The following is a 19002-nucleotide window of genomic DNA, read 5'->3' as shown; positions in this document are numbered from 1 at the left end:
GGCCCTTGTGGTCCTGTGGGGATGACGGCCGGTGACTGATCACGGACCACAAGCCCCTTCTGCCCATCTTGGCTGGGTCGTCGTCTAAGCCTCCAGCCCACATCAAAAGGTGGATATTGGTGCTGCTTGAATATGGAATTTCCCTGGTGTACCGGTCCGGCAGCAACAACACGGCCGACTATTTGTCTAAACACCCGCGGTGTGAGCCAGAGGGATAAAGTAACATCAGTGTGGAGGAGGCGACGAGCCTGTGAAACTGGTGGTGGAGGAGACCACTCTAACTCAGTGCCTATCCACGAGCAGGAACAGATGCTTTACCATCTTGAAGGCAGCCCTTCAACAGGGCTCATGGAAGTCGGTTGTGGACACGTTGGCTCTGAGGACCCAGGAAGCGAGATCAGAGCTGGAGCAAGGACAAGCTGGCGTTCGTGGAGTCAGGGTTGTTACTCCGAGGGGACAGAACAGTGATACTGCAGTGTAAGGTCATGCAGGTTATTGAGTTGGCACACCAGGGGCACCAGGGAATTGCCAAGACCAAGGCTTGCCTGCGACAGAAGGTGTGGTTCCCAGACATTGAGAGGCGGGTCGAGGAGTTTGTTGCGCCCAGTGTGTGGTGCCAGGCGGCGTCCCCAGCCCAGAAGGAGCCCCTGATTGAGACTATGCTAACAGGGACTAAACCCTGGGAGCGTGTCCTCGCCGACTTCGGGTCAACAGGCCCGGACATGCTCTTCCTAGTGGTCGTGGACGAATGGTCCAGGTATCCGGAGGTGGAATTCATCGAGTCTGTGTCATTCGACAAGGTGGCCGTGTCGTTGTAGAAGATGTTTGCTACCCGCGGCCTGGCTCAGACTGTGTTCTGACAATGGGCCACCATTCCAGGGGGACAGTTTTGCCCAACTGATGGAGGAGTATGGTATCCAGCACCGAAAGATCACTCTTCTTTTGCCTCGGGCGAACAGGAACGATTTATGAGGATGCTGAATAAGGTCTTACGATTCGCTCATGGCCAAGGCCAGGGCTTGCAGAGGCCATTATACCAGTTCCTAAGGGAGTACAGGGCCACCCTGCATGCGTCTTCGGAATGGCCCGACTGAAGCCATGTTCAGGCTATGTCCCAGCGGCCTTATTCCAGAAGTGGGAGAGCGAGAGAGAGTCGGCCGTCATTGACAATGCGCAGGGGGAATGGGTGAGGAGCCTCAGAATTGAACAAGAGAATATGAGGAGAGAACTCTGCCCCCACCAGCTACCCCCGGGGGATGAGGTGCTGGTAAAGAACCGGCACCCTCAAGGCAAACTGTCATTGACCTATGAGCCTGGTCTGATGGACGTGGTGGCGGTGCATGGCTCCACGGTGACTGCTTCAGATGGGGCTGCCTCTTCCACCTGCAATGCCAGCTTCTTTAAGAAAGACAGAGACACCAGGCTAGAGGTGTTGCAGAGAAGGGACATCAATGACGTACCGGACAAGGGCAGGGACCTGGCCCATCCGCCGAGTTCCCCAGGTCAAGGGAACACAGGTGAAGAGGGCCCGATCTGGGAGGCGGGCAGGAGGCATCCCCAAAGGGTGGGGAGGGGGAACCCTGCCCACCTGAGTGACTATGTTGTGGACCCCTGAACTGGTGGGACCAGCACAGGGACTGGAAAGTGACTCATGGGGTTGGGGGTGGCTGTGATTAAAGGGGTTGTTTATTTTGTGTGCAGTGTGTTTTTATGCCTGGTGTGTACTTTACCTCTTTGCTGTTTTTGTTATGAAAAAGGAGTGTGGTGGCTGCCCCTTTAATGGCGTACACATGCCGCCGAGTGACACCATTCTACCGCATGTGGTATTAATAAAGGGGGCGTTCCCAGCCGCATCAGAGCGACCTGGGCGCCCGAACCGTACGCACGTGTCCAGTGTGTGTCTGTGTGCGGTGGGAGGCTCACAGGGGTGCCGGAGGAAACCAGAGCCATGTAACAGTAGAGACGCTGCTGGTACTGTTCACACATGACCAGAAAGTCTTTGCAACAAAATATGAAAATTGCAGCAGCCCAGCGTGTACAGAAATCTGCACAAATCTTCATTTCTGATTCGAGATCTGTGTATGAGTGTTCATCAGACAGCCTCTTACAGCTGGTAAGCCCAGTGAATCTTTCTTTGGGAATGGTCTTTTCTCTCAATTTTCCATCAGGTGATCTAGCCCTTGGGCCTCTAGAGAGATACAAGGGATGCCAATGAAGGGAAGTGGGTAGAAAGAGGCAGGGTCATGCAAACACTGCCAGTGTTGGTGATGCTTTTTGCCTGACTTGTTAATACTTGTACTTTCAGGAGTCCAAACCCATTAACCTGCCCGTTTGTAGTTTGAGCTTGATAGAAGGAGATCAAAGCAAGGTTCCGGGGCTGACAATTACTGGGCAATGGGTATATAGAGCAATTAAAGGTTTCTTTAAATGTGCTCCTGCCAACTATCTCCTTACCAGGGTGACAGCTGATGTAGCGGGTTTAAGGGTCTAGCAGAATCCGCAGGGCATACATGTCGGGCCCATGGGTTTCCTGGCTTGAACATCTGGACTGCACCAGGTTTCCGGTGATTTAAAGATTTAAGGTCCCTGCAGAGGCGCTTTAGTTGTAGGTGGCTAACACAGGTGGGGTCATGGAGAAATTAGACTTGGGGCGGTTTCTAGTCATTGCATCGAATTAAAAAGCATCGAATGCCTTGCCATCGAAAAGAATGCATCGGAACAAAAAGCACTGAATGCCTTTTTTCCCCATTTTATTTTTAATGGGGGTTCCACCCATTCCCCTTTTTTTTAACCTTTAAGTCCTGTTATAATTAAAATAAACCCTTTACCTTAAAAAAATCAATTCGATGCTTTTTTTTCCAATGCATTTTTTTCTATGGTAAGGGATTCAATGCTTTTTAATTCGATGCAATGACTAGATACCCTTGGGACGTGGGCCAGGAAAAAGTCACATGGTCTTCCCCGGCTTCCCAACTTCAAGATGGCCACCTCAAATGTTGCAGGCATGCCTTGCACTGCCATGGGGCGACTGCGGACAACCTGGATAGGGGTGGAACCAAGGAGGAGCTGCCACTCCCCAGGTGAGAACAGTGTCTGGGTACTGGTGGAACCCATCAATGCCGTTTAATTACAGGGGGAACTTTTGGAGGATGATGGGCAAGACTGAGCTGTATAATGGGAGGAGGAGCCCGGAAAGAACCGAGGGGCAGAAGAAACAGCACCAAAGGCTCATGGGAGTAGGGGAAGGCAATGTGTAGGAAGGAGAGGTGTACCCAGAGAAAAAGGCAGAACAAATGTCAAGGAGATGGAGATACATTGGGGTGAGAAGGGGAAGTTGGGAACTGGATGAATGTAGACCGGAAGAGTAGGAACAGAAAGGAAAAGCTTAGGAAAAATAAAAACTGCTGTAATGGAGAGGCAATGCATGAGAGGTTGGAATACAATATGGGAGAGTGGAAATGAAGGAGGTAAGGAGAGAAAGCATAGTGGAGCAACAATGAGACGTCTAGAAGAGGGAGAGAATGGAGAAGAAGAGAAGGAGAAAGACATGAAGTAATAGAGGAGAAGATGGGAGATTGCCTGGTGGAGCGGTAAAGAGGGACTAAAGCAAAATGGAACAGAGGAGTGAAAAAGCAGAGGAAGAGAGGGTAAAGAAGATGAAGGAAAGGAGAATGTAGACAAGAAGGGGAGTGGGAGGCGATACCCAATGAGAGGGAAAGAATTTGTCAGAGTATAGGAGGGAGGAAAGAGTTGAGAAAGAACTATCAGAGGAAACAACGGTAGAAAAGCCCGGAAAGGCCGGAAAGGCCACAAGGGTGGAAATCCCAGCTACAGGATGAAGAAACTCAGTTTGTAAAAGCAGGGGAGAAGGTAGAGCAGCAGGAAAACAGATCCCAAAACAAGGTTCAGAGAAGGATGAAAAGGCAGGCCACCCTCAAAGAGTAAGAGATATTGGTGCCAGATGAGGTGGTGGTGATTTTCAGAGTGATAAGGAGGAAAGATGAAAGAATGCATGAGCCATACTAGCAGGCAAAGAAGGCTAGACGTCATAAAAGCGTCAAAGGGCCCCCAAGAATTCAGCTACAAGATATAGAACTTGCAACCCAACAACGGGGTGCAGAAATAAAATTATTAGAAAGTGATAAAGAGAACTGGGCAAGAAGGGTGTTGTGGAGTCTCTAGTAGCAGAGAGATGTGTCATCCCCTGCCCTAACAAGTTAGTACACTGAGGAAAGTAACCACAATGAAGCCTCCAGAAGGGGAATCTTGACAGTCACACCTGGCTAGGAGGGGAAAGTGTTAGCACCCTGGATTCCAATGGTCCTTAAAAAAATGTTTTTTAAAAGTTTACGATGCCCGCTAGGTGGGACCATTACGGCCAACACAGCAACCTCAGGAGACATTAACAACAGACAAGAAAGACCCATCAGACCCTAAAAAGAAGTGGGGGACACTATAAATAATAAAGACTGAGTGACTGTTTGAATCAGATTCTAGAAGAGGACAGGGTCTGAGCTCTGGTCTTATGGGTCGAAAAGCCAGAGGAGCCAAAGACCCATCACTTATTAAATTTGGTGCAATCCTTGTTCACAGTTTTGCTTGAAAACACTGTCATTGCTACCTCAGCAGAGATAAGCACAGACCCTAACCAAACCCCACCTTTTTAAAGAGAATAAAAGGGAGAAGTAACAGTGAGAAAATGATGTAGAGGTTTCTGTGGTTCCCCTGGGAGTGTCATAAGGCCGTCCATGAGAGAGTAGTGCCGACGATGGAAGAGGGAACCTATGCCACACTCTGGATGCAGTCATGCCAGGAAGATACATACTGGATAACGTATATGTCAGGAAAAAGACAACACAGCAGGGAGATAAGAAAATCCAGCCTGTGGTGTACTCAAGCATGCCCTGTTTTGGGTGTAGAGTGGCAAGAATAGAAATGAGTGGGATCTTCAAATACCAGTGGAGTTGAGCAGTTTGTTCTGCCAAGGGAAATGTAAAGAAAATTAAAGGTGTGGTACCTGCAAGACAATGTGTACTGGAACATAGAGTGAGGAGGCGGTAGAAAAAACCTTGCAGTTGAGTGTGGAAATGCAAAGTTAAAAGACAGTCGAGGAAGAGGCTGAAAAAACCTCTGTAGAAACAGCGTCAAAAGAAAGGCTATTGTGGCAAGTGAGAACGCCAAGGTGAAGTGAGGACCTTAGGGAAGAAGAATTGTAGGATTACAGAGAAATGGGGAATTAACCTATCGGCAGACTAGGACGTTAGTCCAGACATATCATCACACAACACTAAAAAACAGAACAATATTAGTTATAGTAATAACCATTAAGCAACATGAAAATCTCAAAATAATTGTTTATTGGAAATATCCTAACTATGTCATACCAAGAGGCCGAGGTTCAGAACAATTGCTTATTGCATATAGTAATCATTATAAAGAACACGGGAAGTACAAAATAACATTGGGGTAAGAATCAAAGCAAGGACATACCAGATAAACTATGACAAGAATACCTAGAACTGTAGCTCAGTGACAATTATAAGCAAGATGGCCTATTCAAGGATCGAGAACCCTTGCTATAACAAACTTTTAAAACAAAGTCTTTTGGAAATCTATGTAAACTCTAGAAAATCTTGAGAAAATAAAAATAAGAAACCTTTGAACTTGATTCAAAATATTGGCTAGGTGATTATGTGATTATTGCAGAATTTAAGAACAATCTTGCCTCTTGATACTGTACAGAGAGAATGGTGTTATATTCTGCGACTATCACATAATGAACTTGTCGTGCTGCATTGTGTACTTGCCAGAATATCCTTCTCACCATTGATGCTGACAAGATGGTGGGGCGTCTCTCAGCAACAAATGAAGAAATGTGGTTAATCATCATGTGTGATAGCTATAAAGCAATTTATTTTGTGGCCCTAAAGAATGAAATTCTAGTCGATTAGTTAGACACGTTAACTAGAAAGCTACAAGTCGGTTGGCCTTGGCAGATCACTAGTGTTTAGTGTCCAGCAGTAATTCTATTATCAAAGTAAATTGCGAATGTCGTCTCATTTGTGTTTTGAAATCAAAATCTGGTCTCAGTTAGGGTGAAGAAGATCAAGAGATGACTCAAGAGGTAGTTTTGGGGAAACAATACAGGGATTGTTGTGCTATACGTGCTTAGGTTAGGCACAAACACTGTGAATCAAGGTAGGATACGTCTCCTTAAACACACGGGACAGCAGAAATCGGATAAGTGTATGGACAGATCAAAGGGCTAGTTTCTGGTAGCATTGTCACCCTATGCCAAAGTTCTATAAAAACAGAGTCCACAAAACAGAGTGTGACGGATAGGGACAATGTGTCCCTTATTCTCACAGAGAAGCTACCCCTTTTGAGGCTAGGGAGGTGAGCCTGCTCACCAAGACCCTTCCTAGGGGTCTGGGCAAGTGGGACCTTCTTGGGAGTGATTCTTGTCTTGGGGACAAGGACTCCCATTCCTATAAAGAACTCCTGTTCGAGAGTACAATATCTTCCAACATGGGAATCGGAAAGACTGTTAACCCCGATTTGGATTCACTGAATACTGACATTTCTTCAATTTCTTTGGTTTCAAGTAATGCTGGATCTCACCTGAACACCACAGTCAAAGAAAAACTACACACCCCTTTTGTTTGTCATGACATACATAAAACACAGAGGAACTTTGTTTGGGGAGGAGAGAGAGAATCCTACGCAGAGGTGAGACTCCGACAGGATGACGTCCTGCAGAGGCAGAGCCATGCTAGAATCGCAGAGCCAGCGGTAGCGTTGACAGCGAACTAAACATTTGCAAGAGTATTTGTAAATGGTAATCAAAGAGTAAGAACTTAGGTCTTTAGGCGAATTCAGTTTCAGTATGTCCAAACTTATGAGATTGAGGTTTGGTAAACATTCGCAAGAGGCTGGGATGATAAAGGAAATGTCTCGTCTGGTGGCGCGACCATACAGAAGCTGTGCTGGGCCTGGGGCATGTTAATTGCACTGAGACCAGAGTGAAGCAGAGAGCCTAAATCCCCAAGCTCAGCTTGAGATTTACATTAGCTGCCTAAGGGATGCAAATGCTCCCAAAAAGGTTAATGCCGTGCAAAGGGGCAAACAGTGTGATTTGAGGCTGGAAAAGCCACAAAGGTTATGGAAACCAGATAAACCCAAATAGAGACAAAGCAAGCCTACCAGAGGGCAGGAGGGATTTGGAGAGCTCTGGAAAACTGAAAGATATTGTCATGCCATGCTAGGAAATCCCAAAAGATTACAGGAACCATGTACACCCGAGTGTGCAAACACCATACCAAAGAGGAGCTAAAACAAGCCTGTCAGATGCCCAGAGGACTTTGAGGAGTCCAAGAAACCTGAAAGATAACGTACTGAATTGGAGGACAGAGCATATAAAGTATATCTAAAGGCTTAAAAAGGTGGCATACAGAACCTGCAGAGGCTGAGGACTGCTACAAGAAGTTGATGAACTTTTCTTTAAAACATTTGTTTGGAAAGAGATTCAGAACTTGACAAACTTTAAAAACCTTCGTCTTGGAGAAGAGATCCAAGTGTTGGGCCTGGCAGAAGACAAACACAGAGGCTATTGCTCTGGCCACCTCCTTTATGTTAAATCTTCTTAAGTGGTAGGGCCAGTTAGCTGAATAGGATTTGGATTAAGGACTGTTTTGGGATATTTGACTAGCACCCTTAGTTTTAGTTTAATAGGCAGGGAACTTCCCTCATAGCAGTAGGGCAAGATAGGAGTTTTCTTTTAATTTGAAACATGGCAGTACCTTCTGGTTCGCCAGAGAAGTCACTCATAGTTACACTGATAGTTCTCCATACCTGAGAATTCCTTGTTGCAGAGAATGATTAAGATGTTGCCAGATGGCCCTCGATTTCTTCCCCTTTACAACACCCTCTGGACCTCCTCTACACTGTGTCTCTCCCAACTATCACAAGTGGCCTTCACTCTAATCAAGCAAATTGCGTTGTCACCTTGTACTAAAAGGTCCTTTCTTAAAATCCCCAATCAAATCTTATCTCCTCTCCTGACCGCACTGTTTCTCATCTCCTCCACCTGTATTGCCGCAAGTTAGTGAATTGAGATGCAAGACTGGAATTTAGCATGTGTTATGGAAATGCATATATTTTTCACTATTTATGAATTCGCTGACATTTTTTTATTTTGAACAGTTATATATTAATGTATGATGATTGTTCGCTTAGCTGTATTATTTTTGTGATTTATGTAAAAGGCTAATGAATTAGCCATATACATTAATACAAATAAATAAGTACTCACATGCATCAGGTCTTGTCTGAGGAAAGGCCTATCCTACTTGTGAATTATTGTATGGGTTATCATTTGCCAGAGGAAATACGGACCATGTGTATGGCAGAACGTATGCATAACCTCTGAGTCAGTGAAGGCACATTGGTCTGTTGATAGAATGCAGGCACCATCACTTGCCTGAAGGTAGACTGATCCTGTTGCCATCCTTGAGCTTTAGCCGATTCCTCGTGAACTTGCCTTTGCGCTTCTTCACTTTTGGCTTTTCCTGGCACAGCTGGTGGATGATTATGTTGAGCTCACGCTCCAGGATGTCAATCTCCCGCTCTGCTAGCTCCTGCTCGCGCTGGCGCAACAGCTCTTCATAGTTCTTCTGCTCAAGAGCAGCCCGGGACAACTCCTCCTCCCATGTGCGCAGCTCCTGAAATTCAAGAACGCAACGTCTAAATGAGGCATCATATGTATAGAGTCCCCTTGAAATGGTGGTGTGTGAAGGATGTCACTGGCCACCAATTTAGAGAGTAGATCATGCAACTCAACAGTAAATAATTCAAATTTTCACCAATCAACATTAACATTAACCAGTCCGAAAGATACATTTTCTGAGAGACCAGAGACAATGTGCATCTCCAAGTTCCCCATGTCTCAGTCACTGCACACTGATTGCACATAAAAAGCCTAGGTACTGCATTGCAGATACTTCATTTAACCATACTTCTTGAACCCCAAAAATGAAAACGCATTGGAGAAACTGAAACTCAGATTTTGATGCACTATGCAGTGGGAGTTCCAGAATATCAGGTCACAGGTGAAGTGCTAGTTCAGCTCGCTGCTGGCAAGCATGGAACATCATTAGTCAGAAAATGAATACCCAGAGAAAAAGGAGTGGAAAGTGGCTACGTACTAACTTTTCTGATGAAGACCCCTGCCCTTAAGATAAAGGATGGAATGATAATGGGGTCTGGTTACCGTCACCTGGTAGGTGATGAAAGCCCACAAGCAATGTTGAGTGGATCTGCAGGTCTAACCCATGCCTACTTGATCATGGACTTTGTCACTAGGCGCCACTAAGAGGATCTGTTGGCTTAAGGGACTAATGTAGCACAGATTTACAGAATTGGGCAGAGAGAATTTAAGACCAGCTGCTACTATGTTATGTTATGAAATGTGTATGTTATTGCATTTGTAAAGCGTGACTGCACCCAACAAGGTATCCTGGCAATAATGGCTCTCAATACAAGAGTGACTACCGGTAACAAAAAGGGCACAGACCAAGAAAAAAAATAAAAATAAAATGCCAAACAAGCAGAGGCAAAAATCCACTCACACCGACAGACAAACAAAAAAGTTTTTCAGATCTTTTTGAAAAAAAGATATGATCAGTGATGGTCCAAATGGTCTAAAGAAGAGCGTTCCACAGGGCACGGCCAGCAGTGAAAAAAGCTCTACCACCCCTAGTAGATTTGCGAAGCCAGAGAACTTGAAGCAAGTAGCGATAAACTGGTGAAGATCGATAGAAGGAACGTTCCTTTTCATTTTCTCGCAAAGTTAGGAAGCTCCAGATCCATGAAAAGCCCGGTGGACCAAGCATAGGACTTTAAACTTAATACGGCTGCAAATCAGGAGCCAGTGTAGCTACCAAAGGACAGTCAAAGTCTGTGTAAATGTAGGTAGCCCCACCGCAGCAGAATTCACCAGGACTTGCAAACACTGAAGAAATGTTTTAGGCTGCGCAAATAAAGTAGCATTGCAATAATCCAGGGTGCTCATCACCGCGGTGGCCACCACCAGCCCCCGCAGTTTGGCTGGTATGAATGGGATGGTTTTTCTCAAAATCTTGAGTTTGAAATGGGCAGCGCTACATCTGCCCTAATCTGATGTTCAACAGAAAGGGAGGCTACAATATTAACGTCAAGATTTTTCACAGTGTGGTCTGGGGTAGGTAGAGAGCCCAACGAGGGGGACCAAAAGGCAGCCGACTAGGGTGAAATCTCACACTTAATAGCACACATGACCATGACCTCTGTTTTTTATGAATTAAGTTTGAGCCAGTTCTTCTACATTCATTTCATGATGTCAGATAGGCAGCTCCGAAGACGACTAGCAGCATGCTCCTGATCAGGGTCCTTACGCAAAAGCAGCTGCGTGTCAGTGTAAAAGTAGAATCTACAGCCGTATGCATGAAAGAGTTTAGCCAGAGGCAGCAGATAAATGTTGAACAAAAGAGGAGAAATTGCAGATCCCTGCGGGACCCCACAGGTACGAGAAGACCCAGAAGAAAAAGGAGGCAGCGAAAGAGATTGCATCCCAGCTGACAGAAAAGATAGAAACCAGTCAAAAACTGAACCACCAATGCCGCTCTCCCTTAGGCGTTGACAGAGAATTCCATGTTCAATGGTGTCAAATGCCACGGAGAGGTCTAGCAAGATAAGAACACCCACGTCTTATTGATCTAGTAATAGGGAGAGGTTGTCAATGACTGAGACTAGCACGGATTCCGTGCCCATCAGGGGCGAAACCCTGATTGAAAGAGATTCAGAATAACATGAGATTCCAGGAAAGTTCTCAACTAAGGGGTCACATTGACCTTCAGAGTCTTCATCAGGGCCTGTATAAGCGAAATAGGCCAGAAGTTACCTTGAACAGCTGGGTCCAGGGAAGCCTTTTCCGATAGTGGGGACACCAATACATGCTTAAAAAATGTTCGAACACCAGCCCGCATAGAGTGATTCACTGTATCCATAAGATGGGCCGCCAACCCAAGGCCAATGGTTTTCAAGACCCTTATTGGAATCAGGCTGACTTAAGTGAGTTAACAGCCCACACCACCATATCCTCACCAACCAGAGCAAAACGAAAGTTGTCTCAGGGGCAGGAACAATAGATGTTGTATCCTTCTAGAACACGAAAGAACAAAGACATTGCAGATACAGCACTTACCGGCCCTTGCAAGCCCCACATGTGAGGAAATCTGTCCACTACGACATGGACTCACAAACAGGTGGAGAAGTCGCAGACTGTAGTTTCACTCAGCTGGAGCCACAGAGCATGCCCACGAACAGCGGTTCCAAGATTGCAAGGGACGAAGTTATTTTCTCAGCCAACAGACCAGCAAGGGGGGAGTTGTGGAGGAAGTAGTTTTGGTCCGAGAGTACCTAGCTTTTGAAATTAACCGATCATATGTTTTAAGTGGAAAACACGAACCTCTTAGAAAGCAGAGGTCCTGGCAAGCATAGGCAGGCCACTATTCAAATGGTGATAGTTGGCAGAAGTGTGAGGGAGTCCAGGGAGAAGAAGTGTGAAGGAGCATTTGTAAAGGTGAAAGGAGATGAGAGGTGGAGACTGGTGAGGAGAGGAAAGAAACAGAAGTGAATTTATAGAGGAGGGTAGAAGCATCAGGAGAGGTGATAAAGGCAGAAGAAAGAGCAATGGTGAAATAGTTGGAGGATCTGGTGTGGCCTAAGGATGCAGAAGTGGTAAAACATCAGGAGGATGCAGAGGTGGTAAAAACCCTCGGCCACAGCATGATTCAGATCATTCTTAGGCCCAAGAAGTATGAACATCACTAAGGATAATGCTTCCTCCGATAGCTCTGTTCTTATTTGTGGTGTGCCCAGGGGTCATGCTTGTCGCCACTCCTTTTTAACATCTACTCAAGACTCTTGTGTGACCTCTTGTCCACAATGGGCTTTTATTTCGCAAATTATACCGACGACAAACAGATCGTCCTGCGGCTATCTGGTGTCTACATCGATGACTGAGCGCATCAACAATGTGTTCATCAAGATTCAAAAGTGGATGGCCTTGAACACATTAGGACTAAATAATTCTAAGACTGAGCTTCTTACTTTGGGCACCCAACAAAAACAAAAAAGGCTTGTCTCTAAATATGACAAATATACCATTGCCCAGCACGTCATTCCCGTCTCCAAAACTGTCAAGACTGGGTGTTTTATTTGATCCCAAACTATCCTTCAATCGGCAGGTTAGTCACCTTAAATCCTCCTGTTACTACACACGCAGCTACTCTGGCATATCAGCCCTTTTCTGTCTGACGGAAATGCTTTCAATTATTGCAGCTGCTATTATAAACTGCAAACTAGATTACATGAATAGCCTATTAATAGGCACCTTGCAGACTAATATAAAAAAAACTGCAAGTAATCCAGAATTGAGCTGCCGTGTTGTTTGTGGTCTTAAGCGCAAAGCACATGTCACGGAAGCCAGAAGGAGCCTACACTGGCTGCCCATCCAACACAGAATACAGTGCAAGGGCTTAGTCACAGTGTTCAAGTGCCTCCAAGGCAAAGATCCATCTTATCCGATTACCAGACTCAAGAAGAAGTTAGTTGGAAGAACTTTACGCTCCAATGACACTTGGGGTCATTCCAACCCTGGCGGTAGGGGGTTAACGTGGTCGGTAGAGCTGCTGGCCCCATTAACCCCCTACCGCTGCATTACAAGGTTTTCTCACAGGGCGTCCTTAGTGGGTCCCGCGAGCTGACCAGCATGCTAACAACAGGCCCGTCATTAACGGGTCTGTTAGCATACTCCCCATTCCCATTGAGCCCTATGGTGGCTCGAATGGGAATGGGGATGGGTTCCTGGAATGGGGAAATACTGGGTCCTACAAGGTCGAAATGGCCTGGTTTTCCCCATTCCAGGAACCCAGACCCGGTACCCGGAATGGGGTAGCCATGCCGCAAATAGCGGCATGGCTACTTCCAAGGTCGTAATGACCTCCACTGTCCGTCTAACACAAGCGCGCTCTATCATTAAGAAATTTAATGGAGCCAGCTTTAACTCCTGGGCTGCTTCTTTATGGAATGCCCTTCCTAAACATCTTGTTGATAGCGACTCAACTGCCCACTTTAAGAAGCACCTTCAACTTTGGTCTTTGATGCTGGACATGGCTGAATGCTTTTAATAATCTCCCTTACCACCTAAACAATTCTTCTTTCATAAATCCATTTTTTCTCTCTTTTAATTCTTGGCTTGTTTCTGGGCTGTGTTTCTTGCATCTTTCTGTTCTTTTTTGTCTCTTTGTCTCTCTTTGTAAGCGCCCTGAGGCCTATGGGTTAATGGCGCTATAGAAAAACCTAGATAGATAGAGGAGGAGGCGGTGAAGACAAAGGAGGTGAAGGTGGGGATACATCCAGAGAAAAGGGTGGGGTGAAGGCTCAGGAGGAGGAGAAGACAAAGGCAGGAGCATTAGTGAGGACCCAAGAAGAGGTGGCAAAACAATAGGGGCAACATGGAAATGCTTAACTACAGAGGGAAGGAGCCCGAGGTACAATATACACCTGGTGGATAGGAGTGGAGGACGAGAGGAGGAACCGGCAGGAAAGGGATCGCAAGGAGCTGGAAGGAGACAAGCTTAAGGATAACTATAGCAGTAGAAGAAGTTGGGGAATAGAAGAGGATTTCCAAAGAAGGAGACAGTTGCAGAGGTGTAGAGAGGAGAGCAAACAGTTGGGTTTGGGAACAAGTCAGAGCACCCCAACCCCAGAACAGAGCTGCAAGAGCTTCTCTGCAACCGATCTATGTGCCCAAAACTCAGCAGGTATCTTTGGAGCATAACATTAGTGGCTTTCAGCCTCTTCTGAATAATTGTCAAGAAAAGGACATTTTCAACGTGCAACCCCTGGAAAAGGACCGTACCACTAAACTAACGGAGGAGCAAAAGACCAAGGAAGGAGAGAAGGACCCCAGACCGAGTGACAAAAAAAAAAAATGGTTGCCATTAAGCCCGATTTTGTGAGATTGATCTTATAAACTTTGTTTTGTTTGCTCTCTATACAAAATATCCTGTTTTGTTGACCCCAAGTTCCATGTTGGTTGGATAGGGTAAAAAGCAAGCCCACCAAACAACCGTTTCATGGGAGTCCCACAACCCTAATTAATTCCAGTGGAAAAAATGTGCACCCTTTTAGGGATTTTGTGTGATGCACCGAAGAATTCCACAGATTACAAAGCAACCGTACCAAACTGACCTGTGGCCCATGCGACAGGCCCCTGGAATAATCCCAATCGCCTGTATCCAGGAACAAAGGCAGGACCGGGGAAAGGAATGGGGAAGTGGATCACAGGATTTTGGTTTCATTAAAGCTCGACTTATATCTAATGACCATCCTGAATGAAATATTAAAAGGATTCAAAATACTGTCTGTGTGTTGATGCCACTTTGCAGTTCAATCTAAGCAACATTGTAAATATATTTTTCTGTTGGCTTTTCTAGCAATGTTGTTATTTCTCCTGATGTGTTTCAGCCCCTTCTATGTAATTTACCTTTTCTTTGACCCTGAGTTGCTCGAACATCTCCTGGATCTCGTGCTTCCAGTCGTCCTGCAGTGAGTGAAAGGAGTCTTGTGGCATCTCAAAGAAACCGGATTCCTCTATTGTGGTGAGATGGTAAAGGATGCTACTGAAGGATGGCCGGGAATGGGCGTCTGAATTCCAACATTCTAGAAAAAGACAGAAGCATATACAATGTTCCTTTAAAACATAATATAATTTAATTTCACTTCTAGAGACATATGGCTCTCATTACAAGTTTGCAGAACCGGAAGAAAATGCCAGTAACAATGGTTACCGGCACCTTTCCAGACCAGCAAACTACAAGTCTGCCAGTAGGGGCAGTGAACTACCGGCAGGACTGAGCTGCCGGTAGTTCAAGCCCCTACCGGCAGATTTTTCACTGAAGCACCGGTACCATTACCAACGGTGCTGGTGCTTCGGTGTTCCCATTTCCATGTAGTCCTATCAGACTCCGAGGGAATGGGAACTTAATGTTCCTCCACTGCCCGTAATAATACGGTAACACTGGCATATGGGGAGGCGGAAACAGTAAGTCAAGTCTGCCGGTAACCTACCAGTAGCAAAGGCGGGTTACCGGCAGACTCGTAATGAGGGCCAATTGACTACATTCCTATTAACTGTGTGTCTATCAGTTATACGCAAACACCACTATAAAAAGCACTGCATAACAACGTATGACAGCAGCATCCATGCAATCAGTAGACAGATAAGGGGGAGGGGCACATTACAAGTTTGGTGGTGCAGGATAAAAGTAGAGGTAATACCGTTTATCTCCATTTTTCCCATACATCCAAACACAAGGTAGCCGCTAATACTGGTGATTTTTTAGGTTAGGTAAAGTGGAGTACTTACCTCCACCTTCATGCTGAAGGTCACTCCTGCACTTTACCTCCAAAAATTGCTGGTATTACCGGTAATTATGACACCCAAAATTGAGTCTTGTCGACTCCATTAAATGGGGATTTACACTGGCAAACTGCCACTTGGAATCAGGTGGTATTACCGCCAGAGGTAATACATCCAGTGGTAATACCGCCCAACTAAGTCGCAGTATCAGTAATTCCGTTTGATGGTATTCTGGCAGATTTTCTGCCAGAATACAAGCAAACTCATAATGAGCCCCAATGTGCCTGCATGCAAAATCTAATGTGGTCCCCCGGAAAAACCATTGGCCCCCTTGATCTCCACAGAACACGCTGGTTTTTCAAGCTTCACTAAAATTTATAACTTAACTAAAAGGAATACTCCACTCAAGGGACCTCTAACCCTCACACTAATATAACAATCAAAATAAAAAGATGTTATATGGCAACTGGATTCAACAAATATATACAACATACAACCTGGTTTGACAATATGATCAAGGTCTATTGCTGTGGACTGGGAGAACTTTCCTTCCCCAGATCCAAACAAAGGTTTTCCCCACAGTTCAAAAAGAAACACAAGGAAATCCAAATGGAACACAAAGTTCTGTTGTTTCAATAAGGTATCTTAATGAAGTCATAAAATCTCACTCTTCCCAGAATAAGAGCATTTCCACATATTTGTCAAAAACAAATCATAAGGTCAGAATGGTATGCTTCACATTTGAGAACAATTAGCTTTGTCTGATTCAAGAGCGACTGCTGGAAGAATTAGAACTTTCCCTCAATCACATTTGACAATTTTTCTCACAAGTGTCATAAGTTAATGTGTTGCTTTCAAATAGTACCACTCTTCAGCACTTGTTCCTTTACCTACTCTGCGTAACCTTTAACCAGGTTTCTTTTGGGCAATCACCTCTTGCCCCATGGGTCTACTCACCTTTGGCATTTGTAACGTGTCTTACACTGCCTTTGACCAGCTCGCGAGTGATCTTTCCTGTGCTGTTCACGCAGCCTGTACCGGAGCGCTCCAGAGTCACTTGTGTGGCTTAGACTCACCGGGCAAGTCGTTTCCTGATGCTCCTCTCTGCGTTCACAGTACTCCTGCAACTGTGGCTTCTCCCGACCAGGCGCACCTTCTCTTTTTGGTCGCCACCGCCACGTTTAATTGGAGTCGCTCTGACACCAAAGAGTCCCTGGTGCTGACCTGCCACCTGAGAACTTTCGACTGCTCACACTACACACCGCTTCCCGCCGTGAAAGCTCAGCACCATGTAGTTTGCCTGGGTAAGCGTTTCTTCTACACGCTTCCCGCTGTGTGACCTCTGCAGTTCAGGACATGGAGTCAGACTTTTTCAGGACTAGAAACGGTGCAGCATACAGAGCCCACACGTCTTCTGCTTCCCAAACTGCTTCTGCTTCTTCTCCTTCTCCACTGTTGTTCCTACTATCTGCACCTGAGGAAGACTGGTAGGCATAAAAGGGTTCTTTTACACCTCTGCGTCTCCCTCAGGTGTAGGCCATTCCTGTTAATTAGCTGGCCACTTCTACAGCTTTGTTCCTCTTTATCCCTCTACCTCGTCTCAGTACTGAGGGAGTTATGGGACTTGAAGTCCCAAATGAAAGTGTTTGTTTTCTTTACTCGTTCCACATTGCGAGTTTGATTTCCACTTTCTACATCATTTAACACAGGAATATTACAAGAGCATATCCTAAAAAAATGAAAAAAACAAAGTTACTATTGGTAATAGGAACTCCCGTCCCCTGCACACCAGGGGATGGGAGTTCCTATTACCAATAGGAACTTTGTTTTTTTTCATGATATTACTGACTCTTTGATACCGGGGTCATTTGCTTTCGCCCCCACACCCTTTAAGAGTGATAAGATTATGTGAGACATAGGAGCTTAAAATTCTTGAAACTTAGTGTAACGATTCCTCATAGAAATAAGGGTGTGCAGTTTCTCTTTTGGGTGTTCTAGTATATTAAGAGCCTATCCTAAGTCACGTTTGAGAAGAGAAATATAGTTCAAGGCTCTTAAGACCTTTATTATACAACTTCCTCTTACTAGGCTTTTGGGAATTGGGGGGGAATGTATAATCGCATGCATTTTCTTGGGTGATAACGGGATATTTGTTATTCTTACCACCATAACGTTATGGCTGAATTAATTCTCACTTAGATAGTCACCTTGTGGAATACTAGAATTATGATGACAACAAGCAATTACATATTGTGTTATGGGTGGAAGGTCTTCTTGCATAGAGGTTAAATACCTTGTCTCATCCCACAGGTATCCCTCGCTCTCCTGACCCTTTTCTCCTCCCGGGTGATCCTCCCGCAATACACCACCCCCCAAGATCAGGATCAGGAAGAGTCTGCCTTTCCAGGGTACTGAGGGATCTATCGACTTCATCACACTACTTTTGAAAAAGGTTTTATTTTCCAATGATTTGAGAGTGTGTGTGTCCATGCGTTATTGTTATTTGTGGGCATGTCTTAGAGGTATCCATCCAGTTGGAGACGATGTGTGCGCAGAAACATATCCGCAGTCCTATACGGAATATGCATATGGATAATCTGTATGCAAGGGTATGTTTGTCAGTATTGTAAGGAAGGCATGGTATAAACCAGTGAAGACAGACGCAAGTGATCTCAGTTCAAGGGTGTTTATTGAACTTCAATGGGTTGGTTGAATGCCTATCTAACTTAAATCTAAGGATGGGAGTAAGCTATGAACATCAAATAATAATAACACAGTCCTAGTCGAGTCTGTCAAAATAAAAGGGCCTATACTAATACACCTATTGCCAATCCTTCCAAATACAAAAGGGTGTGGGGCAATGTATGCAACAAAGAAAAGTGTTCAAGAAATAATATATCACGATGATTGAGCAGTTGGCTTCCCTTGCCCATATTTTCAGCACAGGGCAAGGCAGCACATTCGAGCTTCACACAGACTGTCTTTGCTGCCACAAGGATACAGTTCAAAGCAGGGTATTCTGCTAAAGTTCCTTTTCCAATAACAGTCTCTTACTGCAGAGGGCCTGTCGAAACAAACAAATATTAAAGTTCCATTTCTATTAGGAGCTTCATATGCACAAGGTCATGCTTCCAGTAATTATCATGGGTCTCTCTCCTTCAGACTTGGAGCCCTTTGACCACAATGTTTTACTCTTGGTCTCCCTCTTTCAAGCTCGGATCCTCTTGATATCAGAATCGAAGATTTTCAAATGTGCGAAGGGTTTTGCTTAAATCGTCGCAGGACCACTATGATTCACTTCATACAATATTCTCATCAATCTTTTGGCTTACATTTCTCTTGCGGTATACCTTACGGAGACATTCGATTGAGTACATTCACGGTGCCGGACCACTGTGTCAACGGTATCGTATCTTTCCTTCTCAAGTTCAAACATTCATCAGTAGTTTAGCTCTACTCGCGTCTTTCATTACACACGTTTAATCATGTTTGTTCCAGCTCTTGTTATACAAAGTTGCTGCTTGCAACCTTGATTTCAA

General features: G+C 45.2%; 1 protein-coding gene across 1 annotated transcript in view; it reads right to left on the bottom strand.

Moving 5' to 3' along the window:
- Nucleotides 1–19002, bottom strand: part of MAP3K9 (mitogen-activated protein kinase kinase kinase 9) — a 623616-nt gene that overhangs the window by 275560 nt on the left and 329054 nt on the right. Inside the window, exons 5-6 of the mRNA XM_069638859.1 lie at nucleotides 14588–14763; nucleotides 8480–8720 (exon numbers count right to left, since the gene is read on the bottom strand). Coding sequence (XP_069494960.1) covers nucleotides 8480–8720; nucleotides 14588–14763 — 417 coding nt within the window. The remainder of the gene's footprint in view (nucleotides 1–8479; nucleotides 8721–14587; nucleotides 14764–19002) is intronic.

The sequence above is a fragment of the Ambystoma mexicanum genome, chromosome 14 (genome assembly GCF_040938575.1).
Source record: "Ambystoma mexicanum isolate Mex_15411 chromosome 14, UKY_AmexF1_1, whole genome shotgun sequence".
Classification (NCBI taxonomy): Eukaryota; Metazoa; Chordata; class Amphibia; order Caudata; family Ambystomatidae; genus Ambystoma; species Ambystoma mexicanum.
This window is presented reverse-complemented; position numbering and strand designations above follow the sequence as displayed.